The sequence below is a fragment of the Erythranthe guttata genome, chromosome 9 (assembly GCF_056151865.1).
Source record: "Erythranthe guttata isolate IM_541 chromosome 9, IM_541, whole genome shotgun sequence".
Classification (NCBI taxonomy): domain Eukaryota; kingdom Viridiplantae; phylum Streptophyta; class Magnoliopsida; order Lamiales; family Phrymaceae; genus Erythranthe; species Erythranthe guttata.
Window position 1 is genome coordinate 867,282 of NC_142541.1, and position 24,990 is coordinate 892,271.

The 24,990-nt window shown below is 35.2% G+C and overlaps 5 protein-coding genes across 7 annotated transcripts; 1 reads left to right on the top strand and 4 right to left on the bottom strand.

Annotated features, from left to right (window-relative positions):
- Positions 1-795: 795 nt before the first annotated feature.
- On the bottom strand, positions 796-4,175 carry LOC105975121 (protein NBR1 homolog). The gene is made up of 7 exons (XM_013000295.2): positions 3,850-4,175; positions 2,554-3,194; positions 2,368-2,443; positions 2,088-2,267; positions 1,837-1,986; positions 1,128-1,268; positions 796-1,012 (listed from the first exon to the last, which is right to left on the bottom strand). Exons 1-7 carry the CDS (start codon positions 3,877-3,879, stop codon positions 992-994), a joined length of 1,239 nt encoding a protein of 412 aa, XP_012855749.2. The 5' UTR covers positions 3,880-4,175; the 3' UTR covers positions 796-991.
- A 1,693-nt stretch (positions 4,176-5,868) lies between these two features.
- LOC105975034 (plant intracellular Ras-group-related LRR protein 1) lies at positions 5,869-8,647 on the bottom strand. The gene is made up of 3 exons (XM_013000200.2): positions 7,717-8,647; positions 6,863-7,029; positions 5,869-6,771 (listed from the first exon to the last, which is right to left on the bottom strand). The coding sequence occupies exons 1-3, from the start codon at positions 8,392-8,394 to the stop codon at positions 6,123-6,125; spliced, it is 1,494 nt and encodes a 497-aa protein (XP_012855654.2). The 5' UTR covers positions 8,395-8,647; the 3' UTR covers positions 5,869-6,122.
- A 920-nt stretch (positions 8,648-9,567) lies between these two features.
- Positions 9,568-15,859, bottom strand: LOC105975092 (C2 calcium/lipid-binding and GRAM domain containing protein). The gene is made up of 9 exons (XM_013000266.2): positions 15,215-15,859; positions 12,950-14,116; positions 12,683-12,865; positions 12,312-12,595; positions 12,100-12,216; positions 11,290-11,552; positions 11,007-11,184; positions 9,968-10,240; positions 9,568-9,884 (listed from the first exon to the last, which is right to left on the bottom strand). The coding sequence occupies exons 1-9, from the start codon at positions 15,570-15,572 to the stop codon at positions 9,687-9,689; spliced, it is 3,021 nt and encodes a 1,006-aa protein (XP_012855720.2). The 5' UTR covers positions 15,573-15,859; the 3' UTR covers positions 9,568-9,686.
- Positions 15,860-18,744: 2,885 nt separating this feature from the next.
- On the top strand, positions 18,745-20,390 carry LOC105974954 (transcription termination factor). 3 transcript variants are annotated; one of them, XM_088823424.1, is made up of 3 exons: positions 18,827-18,988; positions 19,551-19,733; positions 20,023-20,390. In XM_088823424.1, exons 1-2 carry the CDS (start codon positions 18,866-18,868, stop codon positions 19,704-19,706), a joined length of 279 nt encoding a protein of 92 aa, XP_088679550.1. In that variant the 5' UTR covers positions 18,827-18,865; the 3' UTR covers positions 19,707-19,733; positions 20,023-20,390. The 3 variants fall into 3 exon arrangements, with proteins under 3 accessions (XP_012855570.1, XP_088679550.1, XP_088679549.1); XM_088823423.1 differs by having other exon boundaries at positions 20,089-20,390; XM_013000116.2 differs by lacking the exon at positions 20,023-20,390 and having other exon boundaries at positions 18,745-18,988; positions 19,551-20,001.
- A 1,477-nt stretch (positions 20,391-21,867) lies between these two features.
- Positions 21,868-23,115, bottom strand: LOC105975116 (uncharacterized). Its single transcript, XM_013000289.2, has 2 exons — positions 22,714-23,115; positions 21,868-22,614 (listed from the first exon to the last, which is right to left on the bottom strand). Exons 1-2 carry the CDS (start codon positions 22,862-22,864, stop codon positions 22,103-22,105), a joined length of 663 nt encoding a protein of 220 aa, XP_012855743.2. The 5' UTR covers positions 22,865-23,115; the 3' UTR covers positions 21,868-22,102.
- Positions 23,116-24,990: the final 1,875 nt, after the last annotated feature.

A 24,990-nucleotide genomic window follows, 5' to 3' on the forward strand; every position in this document is an offset into this window, starting at 1 on the left:
GGATTCTTCACGGCTTGGTTTTAATTTTGATAATTATTAAAAATTATAGTTAGAAATTAGTGGAGAAAAAATATTAAAAATAAATAATTACAGAAATACCATTATGGGTTTTTAGGGTTGCCCATTGTTTCTTTCTTTTATATATAAGATATAAGATATAAGATATACTTACTTGCACACTGCACTTTCTCCTTTCAAGTTTCGTTTACAGTTAGCTCTCTAACTCATGCGAAAAGTCTGAAATGCCCTTCACTTTATACCAGTGTTGAGAAGGGGCAAAGAGATAAAATGGTTGCAATGTAGAGGGGAAAGCTACGGTGGCGCGAAAGGGGCTAGAGGTTGAGCAAGACATTTTTTCTTTTAGTTTTGTCTTAATTTTGGGAAGATTCAGACATGTTTGGGAACTATAATTATATATTAGAAGCAGGAAAAATGGGTGTTTGGTTCCAGGTATAGTAAAATAGAGAAGAAAAAAAATATATAAAATCATTTCATGAAGGACATTTCAGACATTTCGGGTGGACAAGGAGCTAAGTGTATTCAAAACTTAAAAGGAGAGAGTGCAATATTCAAGGTATATAGTATTATAGATTGGCTCGTATATAAAACTTGGCAAAAGAGATTTACGAGCTAAAACCATGATTAACAATTAAGATCTCCCCTCTAGTGGATGCTTTTCTTTCCGTTGTATTTTTTAAACATAACTAAATTCGGAGGGAAAAAAATCACGATGGCGAAAATCGTGCTACGATTTTTCCGTTCAAAAATAGTACATCAACATCGACAACCAAGATATACTAAAGAATTAGAAGCTGAACTCATAAAAAAAAATGTTTAGTTATAGCTTCAAGGCCATGAAAAAATGAAAATAAAATAAAATAAATAAACTCGAGTTTCTAATGTTATAGAAATCAAGAATGCAGCCACATTTGCCACATTGTATCGCTCACGTACGCTCGTTTTATTTTCAGCCCACCACTTCCCCGCCTCGTCATCTATAACGAATTTCCTGCTGCATGAATAATAAACATATTAAAAAAAAAAAGTTCACGAGCATGATAATTTGAACGTTTAAAGTTAAACCCGTATATTAGATTAAATCACTATCGGTTTTAAGACAAACTCACGGTCTGGTGAGAACCAAGAAGATCTGTTTCCACTACTTCCACTCCCTTTTTGTAGTTGCCAAGCTCATGTAGGCTATCTTCCTCAATTTGCTTTGCTTTCACTGGGGGAGGAAGGTTGAGGTTTAAGGCATCATCATCAACCTACATCAATGGTACAAAGTAACCAATCCAACAAAACCCCCAATAAGAAACATAACAAAATTACTAAGTAATTAAAAAAAAAAAAAAAAAAGGGTAAATTACATCTACACCCCTGAGCTATGCTAAAATAACTTTAAGGTCCTTGTGGTATTGGTAATTACTACCACACTCCTAAAACAATTATCGGAGCCAAGATTTCATGTCCTGGAGACCGATATCCCCTATAATTTTTTTTTTCGCGGGCCCGCTAATGCTACCATAGACGAAAACTTATAAATCTTATAAGAAATAATAAGGATTTAAGAAATGGCGGGGGAGCAATGTCACCCTCTAGCTCTATATTGTCTTCATCACTGCCTGAAACTAATAGTCTGTAAGAAAACAAATGGAATAACTTATCCAATGCATTATTATGTTAGGGTTTTTAACAATGTTTTAAGGAGTGAGTATAATTACCAATACTACAGGGATCTTAAAGTTATTTTAGCATACCTCAGGGGTGTAAGTGCAATTTATCCAAAAATAAAAAATAAAATAGATAACAGTTGATATAACAATAACCACCAACCTGGATATAAATCCATATAAGTTCCCCAAACTGTTCGCCCGAGGGTGACTTCATTATCCAGTACGATGTGTAGTAGCCTTTAAGTTCGGGAGAAGTGAACTCAACGGAAAAATCGAGATCATGGCCCACAGGCAAACCGGTTGCAGGAACCTGGCAAATAAATCGAAAACAAGAAATATATCATTTTTGTAAAGACAATTGATATATTTAATTGCAGTATATCAAGAAGTAAGAAGTAAAGATAAACTCACCCCGACTTCAAAAGAAAGTGCATGGCTCAACACATGTCCACCTGTCCAAACGAGTAGCGTTTCCTCGGGCCATACAACCAAACCATTGTTTCTCATTCGCCATGTCTTTGTGAATCGAGTCGAAGGTGGCACAATGCTGCCTTCTGCTACACTCACATCTTCGACGAAACAGCTGTCAAGCTTCGTTGTGCCCACAAAATCGAAACACACAAGATAAATGAAATAAATAAATAAATAAGTGCTAAAAGAAATAGAACAGAGATCGAAAACAAAGACATACATCTTTGGGCACTGTCTTTAGCGATTTGATAGACTTAATTCCTTCCTCGAATTCTGCGAAGCAGAGGGTGCAGATTCTACAGAAAGTGGGAATCGAATGAATTAGCGTCAAAACGTTCACCAAACAGAGCGCTATTACACTAAAACAGAAGATTAAATCAATTACTTCACATTATTTAACTCTTACCCTTTCGAATTGAAGCTGTAAACAGTTTTTGGATGTGTCCCACAAATATCACAATAAGCACTCCAGTACGAGGCAGTAGTCCCGGAAATTGAAACTGGATACACGTATTCGTTAGTTTTCGGTACAACATAAGGCAAAATATGCCCGTTAGTAACTCCCATGGTTGACTCAGATATATCAATGTTCGTAATAGGCTGCGGGTTCAAGTCATCATCAGTTTCATTCCACCCCATTTTAGACGACATATCGTTCGAGATATTTTCCGTTGCTTCGTGCATAGGATTTTCTTCCCAATTAGAGTTTCCACTCGAATCGAACGTAACCGCATCGATTTTTTCGGGAGGTGAATTCGCTGGATCGGAACTTCCGAAAAAAATCGTCTTCATCGGATCATTTTCAAGGATCAGCTGAACGGTGAATCTAATGGGGTTCAGGCCCTGCTTCACTACATCGCAAAGATCAACGAAATCGACAATAGTCGCCACGTCACCATCTTCGTCTACGTAAGTGAGCATTATTTCAGTGTCGGGAGAAAATCCGAATAGGGAAAATATCTTCTTTCTCAGTCCATCCACAGTTAGGCTGAATTCACCATCGATTACACGAGCTCTGAATCGCCTCAGTACTTCCCCATACTTAACCTATATGAATATTCAATACTCATAAGCAAAAGGCAGAGTGGTGGCTCAAAAAAAATTCAGAAGCAGCAAACAATTAAACAAGGGGCAATTAACAATTAATAAACTATTAGCAATTAACTAACACAAACAAAAAAAAACGCAATTAAATGAGAAACTCATCGAATCAAGCTGAAGTAAAAATCCAAAGCAACAAAAAAAAATTGCATGACAGTCAACAAGGGGCAATTAACAATTAAAAATTAATTAACACAAACAAAAAAAAAAAAACGCAATTAAATGAGAAACTCGTCGAATCAAGCTGAAGAAAAAATATAAAGTAACAAAAAAATAAAAAAAATAAAAATTGCATGACAGTCAACAAGTGGCTATTATCAATTAATTAACAGAAGAAAAAAAAACTCATCGGATCAAGCTGAAGAAAAAATCCAAATCAACAAAAAAAATTGCATGACAGTCAACAAGGAGCAATTAACAATTAAAAATTAACACAAACAAAAAAAATTAAAACGCAATTAAATGAGAAACTCATCGAATCAAGCTGAAGAAAAAATCCAAAAATAAAATAAAAAATTGCATGACAGTCGACAAGGGGCAAAATGGAAATTGTTAAAGCAGGTTAACGAAATCAACGAAAGAAATCGATTAATCGGGGTACCTTGATCACCACCGTAGAATCGCCGTCCATAACTGAACTCCAAATCTGATTTCAGCCAAGCCGCCGCAAAACCAGAAACCCTTCGTCCCGAAATTTACAGTGAAATGAAGAAAAAACGATGCGAAGTATTTGATTTTATTCAATCTCTGTAACAGATTTTCACGAAATCCACGCCGAAGGTAGAATTGTGATATGGCAGTGTACGTGAATGAGTTTTGAGACTGAGTACATGATTAATTATTTTACTTCTACCCCAATACATTAAAAAGGGCAAATTGCACTTCACCCCCTAATTTTTTTTGTTTTTGCAATTACCCCCTCAAAATGCAAAAACGAGAATGTCCCCCTTCAAAATATACAATTCGGTTCGGTGCACTTTGCGCCAAATGTGTATTTTTAGTCTAATTCTTGTCGGATTTCAGTAAATCGGTATAGTAATTTCGTTTTTTAAGGCTTTAAATGTCATTTAACCTTTTTTTTTCTCCCTCAATTACAATGATTATGAAGAACAAAGAACAAATTTTGTCGAATTCGGAACAAAATTTCGCTAATTCGGAAGCGAATTTCATCAATTTGGAGATTGTTAATGTGGGAACCGTAAGTAACTCTGATATGAGCATTTTCAAGCTGAAAAAGTATAATGAAAACACATTTGGTTGATGTTTCAGAAATTCAATCTTTTTAGTCATTTTCCGGTAATATTCTGTTACTACTAACGGAATCAAATGTGTGTCCGTCATTTGTCTTAACTGACGGACTAATGGTAAATTGACGAAAATAACCGAAAATTTTAAATTATTGAAACACAAGGGACCAAATAAAAAAATCATTGCAAACTTGAGGGATGCAAACTGTAATTTTCCCAAAAAAAATCCGTAATAAGATTATAGACCATGGACTATCACGGGATGGATTATAAAGATGAAGATGAAAATGAGACAACTGACACATGAAGGACTAAAGTCCAATTAAATATTAACATTAGATAACATTAATTTTGACAGTAACTAATATGAAATATATTTTCAAAATTTATCAACAGATCCTTATACTCATGTCGAATTCGAATAAACGGAATAAATTGATTACATTTTATTATATATGTATAGAAAAATAAACAAAACAAAAATTGAACTTAAACTAGGAAACTAAAAAGAATTTATATAAAAAAAAAATAATAATCCCATATACTTTGATCAGATGACAAAAGAAATTTGATCAGCTACTCTAAACCAAGCCATTATTGCCATACCAACAACAGTAGCCCAAGCAAAAACCACAAGCCCCTTATCCTTTACCACAACCTTCACAAAGCACATTGCAACTTCCAATGTGATTTCACTTCCCTCCTTGGCCAAAACCCGGCGGCGCTTGCCGGAAAAAGCCAAGAGCACCACCACCGTTATCCACGCCAACGTGGTTGTCCGTACAGCATATACGATCGAAATTGAAAGAAGGAATCCCACGAGAAGCGTCAAAATAGACGCATACCAATAAGCCGACGTGTACGTACTTATCGTATCAATTGACGAGAAAAAAACGTAGATGGAAATCAAAAAGAAGAAGAATAGGCATTTTGTAGGGTTGGATGTTCTTGTGATTTGATTCATCTAATTTTATAGTGATTATAATTTTTTTTTTGTTCTTTGTTTTGTTCTTGAAATGTGAGATATATGGAGGAATTGGAATCCATGTGCTGCACATGGGTAAGGTTGGCAATTAAGGGATACCAACCTTCATAATTTGATTTGTACCTTCTTTTCTTAGTGAATAATTAATTGATGATTATTGCATTATGTGGCATGTATCATCAATTATTCACTAAGAAAAAAGAAGGTACAAATCGGGTCGATGCCATCGGGTTTCGCTTAGGCCCGACTCAATTGCCGGTCCTACACATAATTACTGATTAATAATTCTAATCTTTATGGCATTACCAAACCCAAGAAACATCCGTACAACACATGTGTATACAAGTGCAGAAGAAGTGCCCGGATCTTAGTTTCCGAAATGTATATATGATAATTGAAACCGATAGTTTGGTTGATAACATAAACCGTAAACAAACAGCAAAACAAATTCAGTGATCGACAAATCCCATTACAAGGACAACAAAAACAAGAAAATTCTCAAAAGGAAAAGAAAAAAAGATCGAAAGAATCAAATACTGATTTGATGCCATGTTTGGTTTTATTCAAGAAGTGTTTATACTTCCTTCAAAAGGTCGCGCAATTAAAGCAGAAAAAAAAAAGGCAATGGCTGGAAAAATGAAGTTATAGCTGCTGATTCAAATACGAGTCGGTATTCGATTTTCCAGCTCCACCCAAATATCCCGAAACAGAACCACTCACATTCGAAACAACATCAGACAACCAAGAAGTGCTTCTAGTCAACAACCCAGTTTGAGGTTGCACCTGCCCTTCATTCGCGCGTTTTTGTTCTTCTTCCAACACTATCTGATCCCATCTCCTCGACATATACACCTTAACAGCTTCAACTCCTCCAGCCACAACTTCCTTTGGAGGTACCTCAAGTGGGTTCTGGTCAACTTTAAGCTTGGTCAAACCCACGAGCCGACCAAATTTGTCGGGCAGTGCGTGAATCTGGTTGTTGCTCAGATCGAGTTCTTTGAGGCCGGTTAGGTCGCAGATTGTTTCCGGAAGTTCACATAGGTCACTGAAGTTGCTGCTCAGATTCAGGATCTCGAGATTTGTCAGTTTTCCGATTGAGTTTGGAATACCGTTGAGCTCATTGAAATGGAGATCGAGAAGGCGTAATGACTTCATTTCACCGACGGATGCTGGGAGAGAACGGATCTTGTTGAGGTGGACCGAGAGCTTTTTGAGATGAACCAGTTCGAACCCGATATTGGTTGGTAGGTATGTGAGTTTGTTGAAACTTGCGTCCAACTCCTCCAACAACCTGGAAAAAAACGAGGTACATTTCACATTTAGCAGCATATTACTGTAATTAATAAGCTCGTATTTTTTGTAATTTTTACTTTTTTTTTTACCTGCAATGAGAAATACTGTCGGGGAGGGAAGTAAGCTTGTTGCGGGAAACATCGAGAATTTTCAACTTAAACAGCAGACCGATGGAGTCGGGCAATGATTCTAGAAGATTCGATGAAATATCGAGCTCCTCGAGATTCTCTAATCCAGCAACTGAATCGGGAATTGCCTATTTTGCTCACACAGAAGCCAAAATGTTAATAACTGAATTTAATGGCTATGCTGCTATGTAAAATTGTAAAATCGTCTCGTTTTTGCTAACATAAAGGAGCTATTTTCAGACAGAACTCAGAAGTCCAATGCCAAAAGAAAAAAAACACATTAATGTTCTAAGAACGTAAAACATAAAAATTGGATCTTCAAAATACGAATTCGACAATTCGTAACATTTGAGCATGCTCTCAGATGTTACTTACCTTACCGAACAATGTGATGAACTCGCAGAGCATTCAATAATCTACAGTTCACAAACCTCGTAAAATTCGTCAATCTAAAACCAGGCTAGTTTTCTTCGGAATTTATTGGACTATAAATGCATTCAATAGAAAAAATAACGAGCATGACGAGTTTGTATCGACTATCTTTTCCAATATAATCATTATTTGCAAATTTCTTCCAAAGATAAAGTGTCCTACAGCAAGAATTCAACTATCTTGCCTAGTCTACAAATCCTCAACAACATACCATTAAATACACCTGCTAACAAATCATCACAATCTAAGACGCAAAACCGCACAAACAACCAAACATGAATCCAATGAGTGCCAAATCAAACACATTTCAAAGAAACAAACTAAATCGAACAATTCAAAATTATCATCTCAAGATTTACGCAATCCTAGGTAGTAAAACTAACCTCGAGTTGATTGTTCGACAAATTCAGCACAATCAAGGACTTCAACTTCCCGAACGCCTCGGGAAAAATCCTCAACTTTCTCCCGGATAAATCAACCCTCTCAATTGCCTTCTTTCCAGCTTCCGCCACCTTCAAAATCGCCACCACCTCTTCATCCATCTCCTCCTCCACCACCTCCCTCGCCACATCCTCATCAATCGTCTCGTTCCCCGCCAGCGCCGCCTCGTAGATCCTCTCCAACCTCCTCTCGGCGTCGCTCAGCATCTTCTCGTACGCCTCGTGCATCTCGTCCAGCGAGATCACCGCCTTGTAAATCTTGTAGTCCTCGCTCGCCTCCGCCGAATCCTTCGACGAATGGGCGTCGATCTCGGAAACCCTAAATCGGGCCACCTCGATGGTCTCGTGGTCGGGCCGGGTCCCGAGGGTTTTGAGCACGGATCGGGTCTGCGCCACGTCGGCGACGGCGCTGCGCATGGCGGCGATGAGCTTGGCGTTTTTGAGGTGCGGCATTCTCTCCGCGATCTCGAAGTGGGGCTCCTGTGCCCGCGCGTCGCGCTCCGGCGGATTCTCCAAATCGAAATCGGCGGCGGCGGCGGTGGTGGAGAAGGTGCGCTGGATTGAAGGAAGCCTGGCCATAACGTAGGAGAGGATCGGGAAATTCTTCGGATTTGGATCCATTGTCGCCGCTGATTTTCTCCTTCGCCGATTCTGAAGAACTGATAAATCTGAATTTTTTTTTTTGTTTTTTTTTGTTTTTGTTTTTTTTGTGTGTATTGTATGTATGTATGTGCAGTGTGTGAAGTGAGGATTAGTTAAAAAAATTAACGAACTAATTATCAAACGATTTAACTGCCCCACTATAATTACTACTGGCCGCTTATCTTCACTCTATTTCTCTCCATATGAATATATATACATACACGGGAGGGATGTATCTATAGTTGGTTGTTATCAAATTTATAATTAAATTAATTAATTTCTACAAGATTTGTTGTCTTTAAAGAACTTCACATGGTTTTATTGAATTTATTGCGAAAAGGAAATTGACATTATTTCGATTTTCTTGCTTTTTTCTTTTTTTGTTTTTTTTTTTCTCGTTTTCCTTAATCCAAATTGTAATGCACTTAGATTCTGATTTTTGATTATGTCTTAATTTTCGAAGATCATTGTAAAATTTCATTATTTTCCCCAAAAAATCACACTTGTGATATCAATTTTATTATGAATCTTTTATTATTGGTGAATACATAAATAATATTTTCGACTTCTCTAGTTTCCATCCAAAAAAATATGATTTTGGAACAATTCGTTTCATTCGAGTTTCAAAAATCCGGTTTCCTGTTTTTCTACAACTTTGGAATTAATTTTACTTCTGAAAAAATTGAAAATTTGTCAAAGAAACCAAATTTAATCCGACTTGTCTGATTTCTACCTATAAATTATTTGAAGGATAATAATATTCAAAATTAATTAATAGTATAACACTATACCAAGTGAAGTATTTTATTTGATCTTGTGTTATAAGATCATGTCAAATCCATCCAATCAATCATACGATGTTTCTTATGAAACTAGAAAGCAAAGTTTTGTTTATTGAATAGTTTCGTCTCCAATTCACACTATATCACTAATCCAAATCCCAAGGTACAGATTACTCGGCTATTTCTATGTTACACCTAATGAAAGTTACAAATGTGGTCTCTTATTATTAGTTTACACATCTAATATGGATATATTTGCGTTATATGAATGGTAAAGATATGTTCGTTCATTGTATTTTATCCAGTGTAGCATAGTGTAAACCAAATCGCCGCACATAAAGGGCAACTTGCTATAAGTTGCACAATAAAATGCTAAAATTAAGATTTATTGTTCGTAGAGATTAACAAAAGTAAACGAAGGCTACAATTAAGATTTACTCTAGATTTTTGCAATAGTTGCTAAAAATCGGAATGTTTTTTGACGAATTCCTATTGACACGTTAGTAAAATTTCTCGCTCGACTAACTGCAATATTTCTTGAGACCTACGAGTAAACATCCCAATAACGTTCTTCGTTATTCTGGGCTCAAATTTCGTATTTTTCAGCCACATAAGCCCAATATAAAGATCGCACTTGCAAGAATTATGTGCGAACGAAGATTTCTCAATTTGGTATCTAAACTGGACCTGCTCGAGCAAATAAACACGGGTTATCATTAGTTAAATTGCAAATGAACATTTTTTTTTCGATTGAGAAATTTGTGACGTACTCGGAAATGATCACCAAACGGGACATTGTGGAGGGTCATAATCTCGTTGACTATCCATCCATTGTCGTTTGGGAGAGTTGACTTTTGCTGTGTGGAGTTGACTTCACCACCGAATATCGATATACGGTGGCTAAATTTGTAACACACTCGTCTTTCTTGTACCTCCGAGGTTACATTTTCCCATGTGGCTGTCACGTAGTTGAGGCATCCGGATTTACTCATCACTTTGTGTTCCAACTCTCCGCCTTCGAACATTTTCATCAATGATTTGATCTGTCAAAATTAAAACAAAAAAATAAAACAAGATATATCTACAGGGGGTGGAAATCGGACGGATCGTATTAGAATTAAATTTTCGCAAAAAATCCATTTTTTTTTTGGAAGTGCAAAACTAATTCTAATTATTTTATAAAAAAATCAGAAATCAAAATTTCGAAAATTAGAATGAAAAATCTTGTTCCAAAATCTGAAATTCGGATCGGAATCGACGAAATAAAGAATTTTTTGGTCACCTATAATATATAAGAACATAATAATTTTGATATTATAACTGTAATTTCGGAAACAAAAATCGAAAAAAAAAATCAGAAATAATTTTAGAAATTAAGATAATATCGGAACTTTGGAAATAATTTTATAAATTAAAATCACAAATATCTAATATGTATTTTGTTCCAGAGAAAAAAATCGGAAATTGGAATCCACACAATTCGGAATGAAAAATATTATTCCTAAATTGGAAATATTCGGATTGAAATCGAGAAATTAGGAAATTCCGTTCCAATTTTCACCCCTATAACATATCTGAAAAGACTTGTCAAAAATCGGAAACTAGAGTTCGGAACGAAAAATGTCATTCCTAAATCGGAAATATTCGGATCGAAATCAGAGAAATTCGGAAATTCTGTTCCATTTTCCACTCCTATAAGGCTATAACATATCTAAAAAGACTTGTCAAAAATCGGAAACTAGAGTTCGTGCAAACCAATCAAGCCTATATTTATAGGTTATCTTATTGCAGGAACGAGGTATAACTTACATTAAGAGGCAACTCCATCGTATAAACCTTGGTCATCTTTGCATCTTCAACAACAAAGTGGGGCCCACTTTCTTCGAGCAAAAAACCCTTCCCACCATCATCATCTCTCTCATCCTCCTCAATTTCAGCTTTCTGATCTGGTTCGAGTGTTCTCGTTCTCCACAATGCCATAATTGTCCTATTAATCAATTAATATTTAATAATAAAAAAAAACAATTCGAATTAATTACAACAAATGATATATACATCGTGTTCAGAAAAAAAATGAAACTGTAAAAAACACCTGCTTGCGGCATTAAAAGAAACGAAAGAATGGAAGTAAAAATGCAATCTTCCTTGCTCATCTAAAACTTTGGCTCCATGTCTAGAATCGAGGCCTCGATCTTTGTGCAGAATTATTTCGAGTAGTGGACTTCCAACTGAGGCGAGAGATGGTGGTAGGACCCGTATATCTTCAATGTCTTCCCATAGGAAGAAGAATCTTGTTTTGTGTCCGAATAAGTTTGCGTAAAACCCAACTATTCTTGCTGAAAGAAAAAGCCGACCCTGCAGGGAATTAGACATGGAAATTAGGGAATGAAATCGGATCGAAATTACAATTTATTTCGAAAGTGAAAAACTAATTCCAATTCCATTCTATAAAAAACCAGAAAACGGGATTTCGGAAATTGAAATAGTGGAAATTGTTGGGAAATGGGAAAATTTTGGATCGGAATCGGTGGAATTCGAGATTTCCATTTTTTAGTCACCTTTTTAATGAAAAAAATACATAATAGTATTGGTATTATAAGTGTAATTTTCGAAAATATATTCAAAAATTAAATTGGTCGAAAATCGGAATCTGATATGTATTCCAATTAAAAAAACGGAAAAATCAAAATCGGAAATTTAGGGATTCAAAATGAAGAATATTGTTCCAAAATCGGAAATTTTCAGATCGGAAATTCTATTCCGATTTCCACCCCTACATGAACTTATCAAATAAAAAAATATATATATATAATTTTTTTATTTTTTTTGGAATTATACATATTATATAATTTTTTTATTTTTTTTGGAATTATACATATTATATAGTGTTTCAGCTAAATACCTGTAAAGGCATCTTCCTCTTGAGTGAACACGAGAAATCGCTGACGAGGAATTCTTCGGGAGGCAGTCCGAAATGTTTCTGAAAAGTCGAATTCCTATGAGGCGAACGCAGGTTCATCTGCACCACAAATAACACTCGGTTAATTATTTCACTATCATCATTTTAACCACGGTTAATTTCACTCACACAGCCCTTTTTCTTTATCCTTTTACCTTCTTTCCCACCTCCTTCCCCAGATTCGCTAGATAATCTCTAATCGTTTCGACTCCATTATTATTGTCCAAGAAAATCCTCAAATGCAGCTTCGACTGACAAGACTGAGCCAGTTTTCCGTCAAGCGGGACCCACAGATCCGCCAGCTCAGCAGACGTGTGCTTCAAGAAATTGATCTCAGCATGGCCCAATGAAGAAACTTGGTCAAACGGACCGTCGAAATCGAAGACTTCCATATCCAAAACTGAAGGAGGTTCTTCCACAGCATCAAACTCGAGTATCTCTGCATAAAATCGCCGATAATCAAAATCAAGAACGAACATAAGAATAATAAAATAAAAAATCAAGAATACGAGGATTTTTTTTTTACCGTTCCATTGAGGATCGAGAGTTTGGAGCTTGACAGAGCTCGTTTTTGTCTTGCCATTACAAGTGAAAACAACGTAAGGATCTGGCGTTTCTGCCGAGTTCGTCGAAGCTAAATTTGCTCCCTCGATTAATGCTACTGTAAGAACCCATCCATCACCTCGGGCTTTGATTCCATGATCATTTTCTGTATACGATAAAAAAAAATTAAAAAATAATAAATAATAATTCGACAACTTCGGAATGTAATTGACTAAAGCAGTTAAGTTACCTCTTCGTAGGGTAGCTTCAACAAAATACAAAATCATGTAATAAACTCGCTCCAACTGAAGAACCAAAACCGCACATGTGATAATTTCTCCAAAACTATCGGGCAAATCGAGCCCACCAAACTCCAACCCTCTCAGCTCGTGGGACCCACACAGAAATATATGAACAAGAATATACAACAACATAAAAACAGTCGACACCACCGTAAAATTCCAGAAATACTGAACCGCCAATTCCAAACAAGACTTATGCTCTGTTTCAAGATTCGCCAACATTTGATCCTTGTCTGAAATATCTTTTACAACTTTAAACCTTTGAGAAAGTAAACTCGAGAACTGATCGAAGCTCTCTCTCAAACCCTGCCGGGCCCCACCTTCAATCATCCCTTTCATCATTGTCTGTTGACTGAAGTTCACCGCCCACGATACTACAAGACGAGCAGATTCCTCCCCCGAAGATGATGACATCATCACGCCACCCGGGATTATTTTATAAAGTAACTCAACCTTAAAAGTATTTCCGTACGGAACATCGGGAGTGCTTACAATAACATGAATGGCAAATTCGTTATTATTATTCGCCTTGATATAAATTTGCTCTTCGGTGGCTTTCACCGCCTTAACTAATTTCGTTGCCGCTTTCGTATAAGTGACAACTCTTCTCAAACACGATTTGCCTTCTTCCGATATTAATTTCCATGGTTCCGCATGAACATCTGTCGTACCCTGCAATTCTGCCAAATTTGTCATGAAATCCGAATTAGGTGCGAACAGAATCTTGTTAAGATCTTCTGGAGATACCCCGAAAGTTTGATCTAGAAGGATCCCACCCGGAAGATTCTCCGGGGTTTCGTTGTTTCCGTTTGTGGATTTCACGAGTTCGATTGATTCTTCGAAGGTGGAGAAGGTTTCCAAAGGTCCCGGTGCGGAGTCCTCGTGGTCCGATGTGGCGGCGGACACTTCGGAGGAAGAATTGTCGCTCGTTGTCGATATTTCGTCTTTTTTGTGCAAGAGTTTCTCCAAACGGCCAGCGAGTGATTTCATCAAGTGTTTGCTTTCCCCAATCTTTCTTGACGAATGAGAATCGTTGGATGAAGTGAGCTTGCTTTCGTTTGAATGGTCTTGATCGCCCCCGTGCAGGGATAGAGATAGAAAAAGTTTGCCTACATCTACATGACAAAATCTCACATCAACCAATCGAAATTCAAAACTGATTTGTATTGTTCATCAAATGCCGAAATCGACTAATATTTAGTATTCAAGAAACTCTGCAAAAACAAACACATCAAGATCATTAACAAAAGGCCTACTACTATTCAGTAATGAGATCTTCATAGTTTTTTTTCTGAAAATTATTTAAATGACAACCGAATTATCCTTAAATTCTAGCTAGGATAAATGGCAATTGTAAGATATTTAAAACCCAAATCAAAACATAAGCCATTTTCAGGACAAACTATCTACGGGTATTAGGCATCAAAGTTTGGATTTTTATAGAGAATTTAAAAAAATTGTATTATCTCGTGTACTTGAAAATCAATTAACAATGTAGCACGGAAACTTCATCTTCTTAATGTTTTCGCATTTCGGACACATTTCGTGTCGGACACTCGAGGACACCTGCCGGACACTTTATGGGTCATTTTGCAATTTATAAAAAGTTACAAACATGTTTGAATAGCAAATTTTCAAATATTTTTGTTGTTTACACGATTTAATGATCAATTGCAAACTGATAGTTGATAAAAAATTATTTTGAATATGTTTGAATGAAAATATATAAAAAGAATTTATATATAAACGAAAACTTATATATGTTTACATAAGCATATTTATAAATATACCCCTATAATTTAAATATTTACACGTTTCCCCCAAGCTCCCGTATCCCCATTTTTGTGATATTCCGTTTCCATGTATCACCGTTTCCGTGTCTGTGCTACATAATTAACATAATTGGCATCAACTTCGAACCACGAGCAAATGTATCCAATGTGAATCTTCAAACACCATAAAAACATTTTGAAGCCATGAAAAAAATTGAAACCATTGCCACCAAATTACCAAACACCACTTGCAATCAGCTGTCACGGGGGCCATGGCCCCCCACCGCCTCTCGGAAAACTCGATATGTTTACAAATACTTTACTATTTTTGTAAAAAAATAAAAATTACGATTGCATTACTCAAATAAGCTACATTTCCACAAGAAAAAAAAATCCAATTAAAAAATAAAAAATAAAAAAATCGAAAATCAGAAAACTAACCACAATCATTGTCGATGAATTTAACACTCTTCGGCCTCTCGACGGAGAACCAAGTGGGCGGAAGATTCCGGTTCTCCTCGGCGGCGACGCTCCAAACCGGAATCCTGACCCGACCGACGAACTCGCCGCCGGAATTACCGAACAAGCCGTGGTCGCGATCGTCGTACCTGTACACAGACACCGTGAGCTCGTCGTCCAGATCACAAACCCTAAAAACAAACTCCTCATTCCAAATTGAATTTTCATTGCTCTTCAAAACTCTGCTCTTTGACTTGTACTTGCCGATTTTCAGCTTCACGTAGTAAGACTCCTTCACCCCCAATCCTCTCCCCTCCAACAAATACACGCACAGCCTCATTTTCTCTCTCTAGAAAATAAAAAAATACACGTCCAAATACGTCGTCGTTTTTGAATTGAATTGAATTGAAGATGGCCGTTTTATGGGGAAGTGTAGACGGCGGAGGAGTGGTGGATTGTGGGTGAAATTCACCCATGAAGAAACGTGGGTGTACGCTAAAGGTGACACGACGAAGAAAAAGAAAGAGGAGAATCAAATTAAATAGTGATGACTCATGGTACACTTGTTAATGCGGGAGGTACAATTTATTTCCAATGAAGCCGGTTCGGTGTGGAGTTTTTTTAGCCAGCCGGAAAAAAGAAATGTTTAATTCTTTTGGGATGATTTTTTTTTTTTTTTTTTTTTTTTTTTTTTGTTTTTTAGGTTTATTGATTGAAATTGTTAGGCAACTATTGTTTTGATTGGTTATTTTCCAATCCGAATTCCGACTTCTGGTTTTTCCGAGATTATTTGGATTGCATTTGGAATACATACGTGCTTTCAATTTTCGATCCGATTAAAGTTCCGAAAATAATTTCAAAAATTCTAATTTTTTTTTCTTCTGGATATTACAATTTTAAATACCAATATTATTATGTATTTTATATTTAAGGTGAGCAAAAATTCAATTTCCATCGATTCCAATTCGAATTTTTCTGATTTAGAAACAAGTTTTTTTGTTTCGAAATTCCGATTTTTCTGATTTTTTTTAGAATGGAATTGGAATTAGTTTTTCATTTTCGAAAAAAATCGATTTTTTAAAAAAACTAACTTCGATCTGTTCCGTCTGAGTTATATTGGCTCAAGATTTTGTGACTCTAAAGTATGAGTTAGTTTGGAGATTGGTTTTTCTTACTCCATACATGTTGTTGAGTGTAGATTTTACGCTCAATACGTTTACTTTACGTGGATCTTTTGTTTAGATTTAATTATATTTGTGCTTTAGATTGATTTTGTGTTTTATAGATGAAAACGAGAATCAAGTGTCCATGAAGGAAAAAAAATCAAAAAAAAAAAGGAAAAGGTTGTAAATAAGTAAATAAATCAAATTGGAAGAAGGAATATCGCCACACCTTGGGCATTGTCCACCATTTCGAGCATATCTCTCTCATACGAACTCCAAATCAGCTGATTTTGGCGGCATTGGAAAGCTAATTTCAAGGGCTACAATTCTTATTCACGCAACATTCCAAAATTCGGACTCCAACATGGAGAAAATCGAAGAACAAATTATGATGGGGGAAAGTGGCGGAAATTGATTCATATTAGGTTTCTACTACTTCCTTATCAAGAAAAGCCTATAAAAGCAACAAGTCTCTACACCATAAGCACAAAATTTTACACCACAAAACGCGAGGAACGAAGATCAACGAAGACTCAAGCATAGTTTTTCTTATTTAATTTATTTATTTTATTTTATTTATCATAAGAATCACGATTAGCTAAGTCTTTATTTCTAGGATTTTATTTGGAGCCATGTGTGGGATTTATGAACCATTTTCTATGATTTTATGCAAGTTTTAATTCCGAATTATTTCTTCTACTTGTTTTATTAAGTGCATGAACTTGATCACCTTGTGTGTTTTTATGTTATTGTTAATCGCATGAATCGGAAGATCGGGTTAATAATTGAAACTGTGGTAGAAGAGCATTTGTGATATTAACATAGAAATATAGTTAATCTCTTAACTAGCCATTATTGAGATTTGTGCTTAATGCTATGTTCTAGAATTAATTGCGTAGGAATACAGTAACTGAATCTAGGGTATTAGAATTGTAATACACGCGGAAGCGGGTTACGATTAATTTAGCATCTCAGGTTAATACTTCGGGTTAATTGCTTGCATAATTGAAGGAATTGGGGAAATAATAATCACATAGGGGGGAGAATAAAATCCTAGGCTTGTCTACTTTGATTAATCTTCGTGTTTAAATTCCTTTCTTGTTTTAGTCCTTTTAATTTGCTTAATTAATTTAGTTAATTTTCTCTATAGTTGACTGTGTAGGATGGACTTGATAATAATTATTAGGATTTAGCGTCTAGGATTAGATAATTTCGAACTTAATTGTCCACTATATTACTTGTACGAGACTTGCACTTATGTGTATGTATTACATCCAACATATTGCTACTTTTAATGTACTACTATCCTAACTTCTTTCAACATCATTCTTACTTAATGGTGAAGGCAAGAGAGATATTTTGTAAGAAATTAAATAAAAAAAAAAGTTATATTGAAATGAAGCATTTGGATATGCTTGTGGACTTGCAGGCAAAATTGGTCCATCAGCAATCTTGTAGTGTTGCTTATTTTGGATTTTTGTAAAGCATTAATAATAATAATAATAATAAATAAATAAATAAGTGGATAAAATCCATTTAATATCTGCTACATCATTCATCTGAAAAATTACATTTTAGTCCATCGAGTTTGTATTGGTTTCACATTTGATCCCCTATATTAAAATAAAACACACTTGATTCCTCAGTTTCCACAATTTGATATTTTTGGTCATTTCGGTTAATTTAGCGTTAGTCTGCCAATGAAAGGAGTGGTGGACACATGCTTAATTCCATTAGTACTAACAAAAAAATTATCGAAAATGATCAAAAGTGTTAAGTTATTGAAACATAAGGGACTAAATCTATTTTTGTGACATGAGGACCAAATGTATAATTGATGTAAATTTGCGCGAGAAAGGTGTAATTTTCCCATCATTCGCCCTATTACCTTCGTGATAGACTTCAAAATCTTGTTTGGTTATTAAGATCACATCAATAGTGGAAATCGAACGAGATTAGCACTTTCGAATAAATTCTAATTTTTTAAGTACATAATTCATTCTAAAATTTGTTATATGAAAATCAAAAAATCAATTTTTTTTTTTTACTTTTTTTTTTGAATTGGAACGGGAAACTTTGTTCTAAAATCAAAACGTTGCGTATAAGAATAGATAAATTTAAATATTTATTTTATATATATTTATATAAGTATTGATATTATAAATACAAATTTCAGGGAAAAAAAAATTATTAGAAAACTAAAATCAAATCGAAATTCAAAATTTTCTGAAATTGTAAATAAAATAAAATCCAAATTCGATATTTATTTGAATAACAATTGGCGGAAATATAAATAAATTTATATATTTATTATTTAGGACAAAGAATAACTATTGGGCGGTCCGGAATTAGGGAGATGGGCCCAAACACAAAAGCCCGAAACAGTTCCATCTAAAACGGGCCCAGCTAGAAAACATAAATCGCCATTTTCAAATTTGAAAGAAGACTGATTAGAATTTGGAAGATCAAAATGCTGCAGTACCCATGGTCGACCCGGGTGATTCCGACGTCGTATCTTCTCCCGGCGCAGTGGCCGCAGCCGCAGAACGACGAGCTCCTCCTCGCCATGGAAGAGGCGGAGTACGAAGAGAAGGTTTCTCTCACTAACCTCTTCTGAAACCCTAACTTCTGTTCTAGCGAGCTCCATTTTTTGAAATTGTTATGCTAATTTATGATCCCTGATTGTTAATTGTTGTTGATGATTCTTTCAATTAGTCCAATGCGTAGTTAGATACGATGATATAGTGTGACTCTGCGCGAAAATATTTAGGGTTTCATCCTTGTTAATTTGAAATTTTTACACCAAAATTTCACCCCCCTCAAAAAAAAGAGAGAAAATCTATTTGGTGTTTGATGTGGAAGAAATTGAAATTAGCTCAAAATTACCGAATTTGCTATGAACCTGCTTCTAAAGAGAAGAAGACGTTTTTGCGTTTCTCGGCCATATACTTCTCTTTATATAATTTTTTTTATATTTGTCGATCCATGAGAAGGCTCAATAATCGTTTATGTCAAGTATGTTCGTATCACATTTCAAGAAATCCCGGACTAGACGAGAATACAAACAGGACTTTAGACTACTGTCATATTCTCGTGTACATCTTCACAAATGGAATCTTCTAGTGTTTATGCTCTGAAAGTTGCTACTTTTGCAGTGCAACGAAATCAGGAAGGCAAATAGCAACTCAATCATTATTGGAAAAACCGCAGTCGAGAATGATAAAGAAGATTTCGACAACGATGCGGATGATGACGAAGGTGACAATGCAGAAGAGTCTGAAGGCGACGAATTTGAGCAGGAAACCAGTTGATAAGCACGTTGCATCTCCATTTCCGCTGTATGAATCGCTAAAATTCTTTGGCTTTCAATGCACTGCACCTTAAATATGTGTTTTGAGCCTTTTAATATGCTTTTCTCGATTTATAATCGTGTGTAAAAAAAATCGAATCCAGAGCTGTATTTTTTTTCCCGCAAGATTTCAAGAATATATTCCGAATTATTTTCAACCTTTAGATTTGATGCCCTTATTCGTTGAATTCAGTTAGACGTGTAAATTGATTCTCGGTTTTATATTCTTTTAATGGAATATGGCATCTTTGGGTTTATCTTCTGAAAACCATTTCCAGATTTGACAAAATCCCAGTTCTGTTGTCCGTTATATGATTCGAACACGACGAAAGCTACATGTGCAGATCTGCATACCTTTTTCTCGGACTGGTTGCTTTGAGAGCTTCTGTGATGTTAACCACAAGTTGAGGAGCATAATCCGACTTAAAAGTATCGTCGCAGGTACAACTTGTGCTACTGTTTTTTTCTATATTCTTTTTCAATCTTTTTTGCTTTTAGAATCGATCGGATAATTCTTTCAATTCCTCTACGTGTGATTCGTGCATTTGACCCTCAATCTGAAGTTATATATGCTTGAGAGATATTCTTTCGTAAGAATATGGCATGTTTGATCAAGTGTCAACGAACGTTTTCCATATTTTTTTCACTCACTTTTATTGTTTGTCAAAGCATTTTTGTGGCATACATATGTTGAAAAATATACACTTGATTGTTTCAAACCGATGACTAATTGAATGATTTTCAAGAAATAGGACCACGTCAAAAAAAAAAAAAAGCATTATAAACTTTATATATTTGTATATTGAAAATGTACAATTTTATTTGTTATTTTCTCATTTTTGTTATTTATTTATTAAATTCTTCACATATCATTTCATCTCATATAGATCAATATATGCAACTTGCATAAATAGCAAAATGAAAAATAACTAGAACAGAGACACTTCCACTGTTCCACAATGCCCCGAAGGAACCGTTTGGAATATTCTTCCGAGATCCTTTTTCTTTTTCCTTTTTTTTTTTATCTTTTTTTTTTTTTTTGCCTTTTTCTTAATGTATAAGAAAAAAAAAATTGCTGGATTATGTAATATGGTTGAATATCAACATTTCATTTAACAAGAAAATGTCATAATCATGGGTCAATTCATTTACAGTTTTCCCCTAGTGTGGCCCTCTCTTTCAACATTCTCCTGGTTGGCCAACTTGCCTAATTCCTAACACCATTATTTTGAACCATATACTATTTTTATTTGCTTTTAATCATCTAGGAAAAATCTAGATGCTCAAAGATAAATTCTTCATATCAATTCATTGCATGTTCTAACGTCACAATCACTCTTTGATTAACGGAGCGTGGGATGGGTTGGGTCGGATCGAATTACATAAATGGGTTGATAATCGTATTTGAGAATTTGAGCATATAATAGTATCAATCTTCTCTAAGATAATATTTTACAATCTTGCGATAAGTCAAATGATAAGTCATATACATAGGGGTGTGTATGTGATTATGTTCAGATCAACGGTTAAAAATCATCCGCTGTAATTTTTCAGCTGTCGTTACGCAATCATTCTTAATTCCGTTGGTAATCTTATTATTATTTTTAAGGTAATTTTAACAATCATTTTGGTTGAATCCATCACTTTAACGCCACCTCCTTTGACCTGCAGATTGCCAAGTAAAAACAAAATTTAGTCAACACCCAAAATGTAAAAGTAATTAATTAAAATTAAAAAATAATCAAGAAGAATTAAGAAACTAATTAAATTCCTCCTTTTTCCTTTTTTGTCCTTTGCCCTAATCGACGCGAGTGCCACGCGCGCACCCTGCTAACCAAAAAGATCCAAAAGCAGAAAAAAGAAAACTTAACACCACCCCCCTTATCACGTCACGTGGCCACAACACAAAACGACGCCGTTTAGCTGAGACGAAACCACGCCTCACCACTGCCCATCACGTGGACGAGACAAAAAGAATCAACGCCACCCCTTCGCCGCCGCAATGAATAACGAGTTACGGCGGTCCACGGCGATTAAAAGTTCCTCTTTAATTAATTCCGATAACAGCCAAAAATAACAGACGTAAAACGGAAATCCGCCATGGGAGAACAAATATCAAAACCTCGATAAACGATGAATTTACCATTCAACGACCAAAATTTTTGTATAGTCCGATTTATAGAATCAAAGAATTTTTCAAGCTTCTACTGAGTATTTACAGATGTATAAAAAGTCACTGGATAATATTTCTCCCTTTCACTTTTGTTATTTGCCAAAAAAAAAAAAAAAGAAGAAGCAGCATCTCCACCACTAAAATTGTAAAATCTGTTTTTTTTTTTTTTTTTTTTATATATACTATCAACGAGAATAATTCCGGGGAGGCAAATGGTAAAATTGGTTTGGAGTTGACGATTCACAGCACCAGGTTCTCCCGGCGGCGACGGGATACGCGACGGCCGGAGAATGACAGGGTTTAACGGCGGCGAACGGCCGGGATACGTAATTGCGGGCGGCGGACTGACCTCTGAACTGCTGTTTTGGAGCGGAGGGGAAATCGAAACACGACTTAGGAGACGACGGACGAGGGTAGGGTTTACCGGACTGAGATTTGAACTGCGGTTTGGGAGCGGCAGCGGGGAAATCAAAACACGACATTGGAGACGACGGCGGAGAGACTTTCTTCAGCGATTTCACCGGAAAAAGCACCGCCCTGATTTTCTCCTCCGGCGAGGCTCTTCCGTACTCTTCTACCACAATTCGGAGTTCTTCATCCGACTTAATCGTGACCAACACATCCAGATCTTCCGTCGGTAACTTGCACGTCAAATTCATCGACGAACCACACGATTCCCCAAATTTCACAATCAGCTCTGTAGAAATAAATCAGATTACACATTAATAATCATCATCGGGAAATCAATCACAAAATCAATTGAGTTGATTAATTAATATATATTCGCCTGAAGTACCTGAGTAGGTAATCGAACGATCGACGGCGAGGACACGTGTGTAGCCGCCGACGTAACGGAGCTTGCCGTCAATGGGGCGGGGGATGATTCTGCCGCTGTAGCTGTACAGGAATTTGATTGTTTTCACCGATTCGGTATTTGAGTTCACCATTTCAGTCAATTCTAGAGAGAGAATTTGTTTAGAGAGAGAAAGTGTTGAAGAAAGGAAAACCTTGAAGAGAGAGAAAGAGGAGAGAGAAGAAGACTTGGTTGGGACTTTTGAAGAAACAGAAGAAACGTATATGAGGGGTATTTATAGAGTTTTTTTCGCGACCCAAAGTTTTGAATAAAATTATATAATTCAACACGGAGAAGGATTTGTGACCATTCTTATACGATTATTCGGATATTCTTTTGTTGGCTATTTCTAAACTCCAAAGTTAGGGTGTGTTTGGTAACGAGGATTGGTGAAATAAGAATAAGATAAAATAAGTATATTTGATAAAAGGAGAGTTGTTATTTAGAAAAGAAAAAGTGCTAACACGTTTTGTGTTCTTTATAACGCGTTATTAGTTATGTTTTATTTCAATAGTGTGTGCAAAAGAATTTGAGAATAAGAAATTTGGTGATTGTGACTAGAGCTATAAATAAATCGAATACAATTCGACTTATAGTTGTTTAAATGAGCAACTTAGTCGCGCTCGAATCTAATTTGATGTGCTCGAGTTCGAATAGAACTTCGTAACTTCTAAGATAGATTCCACAAAACGAGTTTTTAATGAACAATTTTAATTCAGTATCTAGTTTAATTTTGATTTTCAGCCTAATTGTGACTAATTTTTGTATATTTGCTTATTTGTAAAAGTGTGGATATTTGAAAGTGTTAATAAAAATCAAATTTAGACCAAACTTTTTTTTTTTTGGATAAATTGTCAAAAGTAACCCTAAATGTGAATTTTGATATAATGTGAATATAAATTTTAAATGCAACTTTAAACCTAAAAAGCTATTGCATAGCTCTTAAGATTGTGGTTTAAAGCAATTTATTAAGATGGTGTTCACATAAGATTTTGAATATTGATCAACTTTGTTTTTGCTAACAATTAACTATTTAATGTTTGTAAACCTTTTGCTTTTGTTTCTTTAAAACTAAACTGTTTTACGCCATAGTCGGATAAGCACCATCCGAACTACTGTTTCAGATTTAACATTTTCACTATAATCATCATTATCCAAAATCAACTCTATTAAGTGAATTTAGACATTTCAACAAAATACGCAAAAAAAAAAAAATATTTACAAACACGTCAACTTCAAAATTAATTATTAAAGTTGATTTTCCCTATTATTCACAAGCAACCCCAATTTATAAAAAAAATAATTGATTACTTTCAAGTTTCTCTATAATAATCATTTTTTACTTTTATCAAAAGGCAAAAATTAAATTCACAAACACAAAAACTAATTGCAGCTTAAAAAAAGAAACTCATAAGTTAGAAATGAATAATAATATCGTAATATTAATTATTAAGTAACCAACCAAACAGTCCTCATAAAAAAAGGAAAAAATAAATAAAATAAAATAGGGTTAATAGCACTTAACCCCCCTGTGGTTTCCACGTTGTGCACTTTACCCCCCTCTGATATCAATTTAAGCACTTAGCCCCCCTGTGGTTGTCAGTTTGTAGCGGCCGTCTAATATTCCGTTAAAGTTAATGGCAAGTGCATCTTACTCGCCCAAAATTGAAGTGGTTGAAGGTTTTGCAAGCTAAAATTCGTGATAATATCCATATTGCCCCTTTTCCTTCAATAAAAACCCCTACACCAATCTCTCATTTTTCTTTTAATTAAAAAAACAAAATAGATTTTTTAAAATTCTATACTATATAATTTTTTGAATTTTAAATTAATTACTGTTTAAATACATATGAACTTTTTTACAGCTAATAATCATCATCTGCTATGCTATGGGATGAAAACATCAACTGAAACTAAAAAATAAAATTATATATATATACATACACACATATATCTATATATATATATAAAAGAAATCAATTTAAACATTAGAAAAAAAAATCCCTAAAATAATCAGTTACAAAATTAGGTTTAAATAATGGCTGATTGATTTATACAGCATAATAAAAAATACTACGAAAAAAAGTAAAAATAGAAGAAAAAAACAGATGTAAGAAAATGGAAAATCTGGATGATGAGGATTTTGATCGACCCGCCGCCGATGAAAAAAAACGCACGTTTCTTTCTGGAAAATTCCGGAGGCCATAATCTGCCTGGGGT

Coding starts and splice junctions, on each gene's coding strand:
- LOC105975116 (XM_013000289.2), bottom strand. CDS start 22,864: ATGGTGAACTCAAATACCGAATCGGTGAAAACAATCAAATTCCTGTAC. Junction 22,615..22,713: donor TCGTTCGATTACCTACTCAG/GTACTTCAGGCG, acceptor TTATTTCTACAG/AGCTGATTGTGAAATTTGGG.
- LOC105975121 (XM_013000295.2), bottom strand. CDS start 3,879: ATGGACGGCGATTCTACGGTGGTGATCAAG. Junction 3,195..3,849: donor ATTCTACGGTGGTGATCAAG/GTACCCCGATTA, acceptor ATATTCATATAG/GTTAAGTATGGGGAAGTACT. Junction 2,268..2,367: donor TAAAGACAGTGCCCAAAGAT/GTATGTCTTTGT, acceptor GGCACAACGAAG/CTTGACAGCTGTTTCGTCGA.
- LOC105975034 (XM_013000200.2), bottom strand. CDS start 8,394: ATGGATCCAAATCCGAAGAATTTCCCGATCCTCTCCTACGTTATGGCC. Junction 7,030..7,716: donor TGTCGAACAATCAACTCGAG/GTTAGTTTTACT, acceptor TGAGCAAAATAG/GCAATTCCCGATTCAGTTGC. Junction 6,772..6,862: donor GACAGTATTTCTCATTGCAG/GTAAAAAAAAAA, acceptor GTTTTTTTCCAG/GTTGTTGGAGGAGTTGGACG.
- LOC105975092 (XM_013000266.2), bottom strand. CDS start 15,572: ATGAGGCTGTGCGTGTATTTGTTGGAGGGGAGAGGATTGGGGGTGAAG. Junction 12,596..12,682: donor TCTCGATCCTCAATGGAACG/GTAAAAAAAAAA, acceptor GATTTTATGCAG/AGATACTCGAGTTTGATGCT. Junction 10,241..11,006: donor CGATGGAGTTGCCTCTTAAT/GTAAGTTATACC, acceptor TAATTTTGACAG/ATCAAATCATTGATGAAAAT.
- LOC105974954 (XM_013000116.2), top strand. CDS start 18,866: ATGCTGCAGTACCCATGGTCGACCCGGGTGATTCCGACGTCGTATCTT. Junction 18,989..19,550: donor AGGCGGAGTACGAAGAGAAG/GTTTCTCTCACT, acceptor CTACTTTTGCAG/TGCAACGAAATCAGGAAGGC.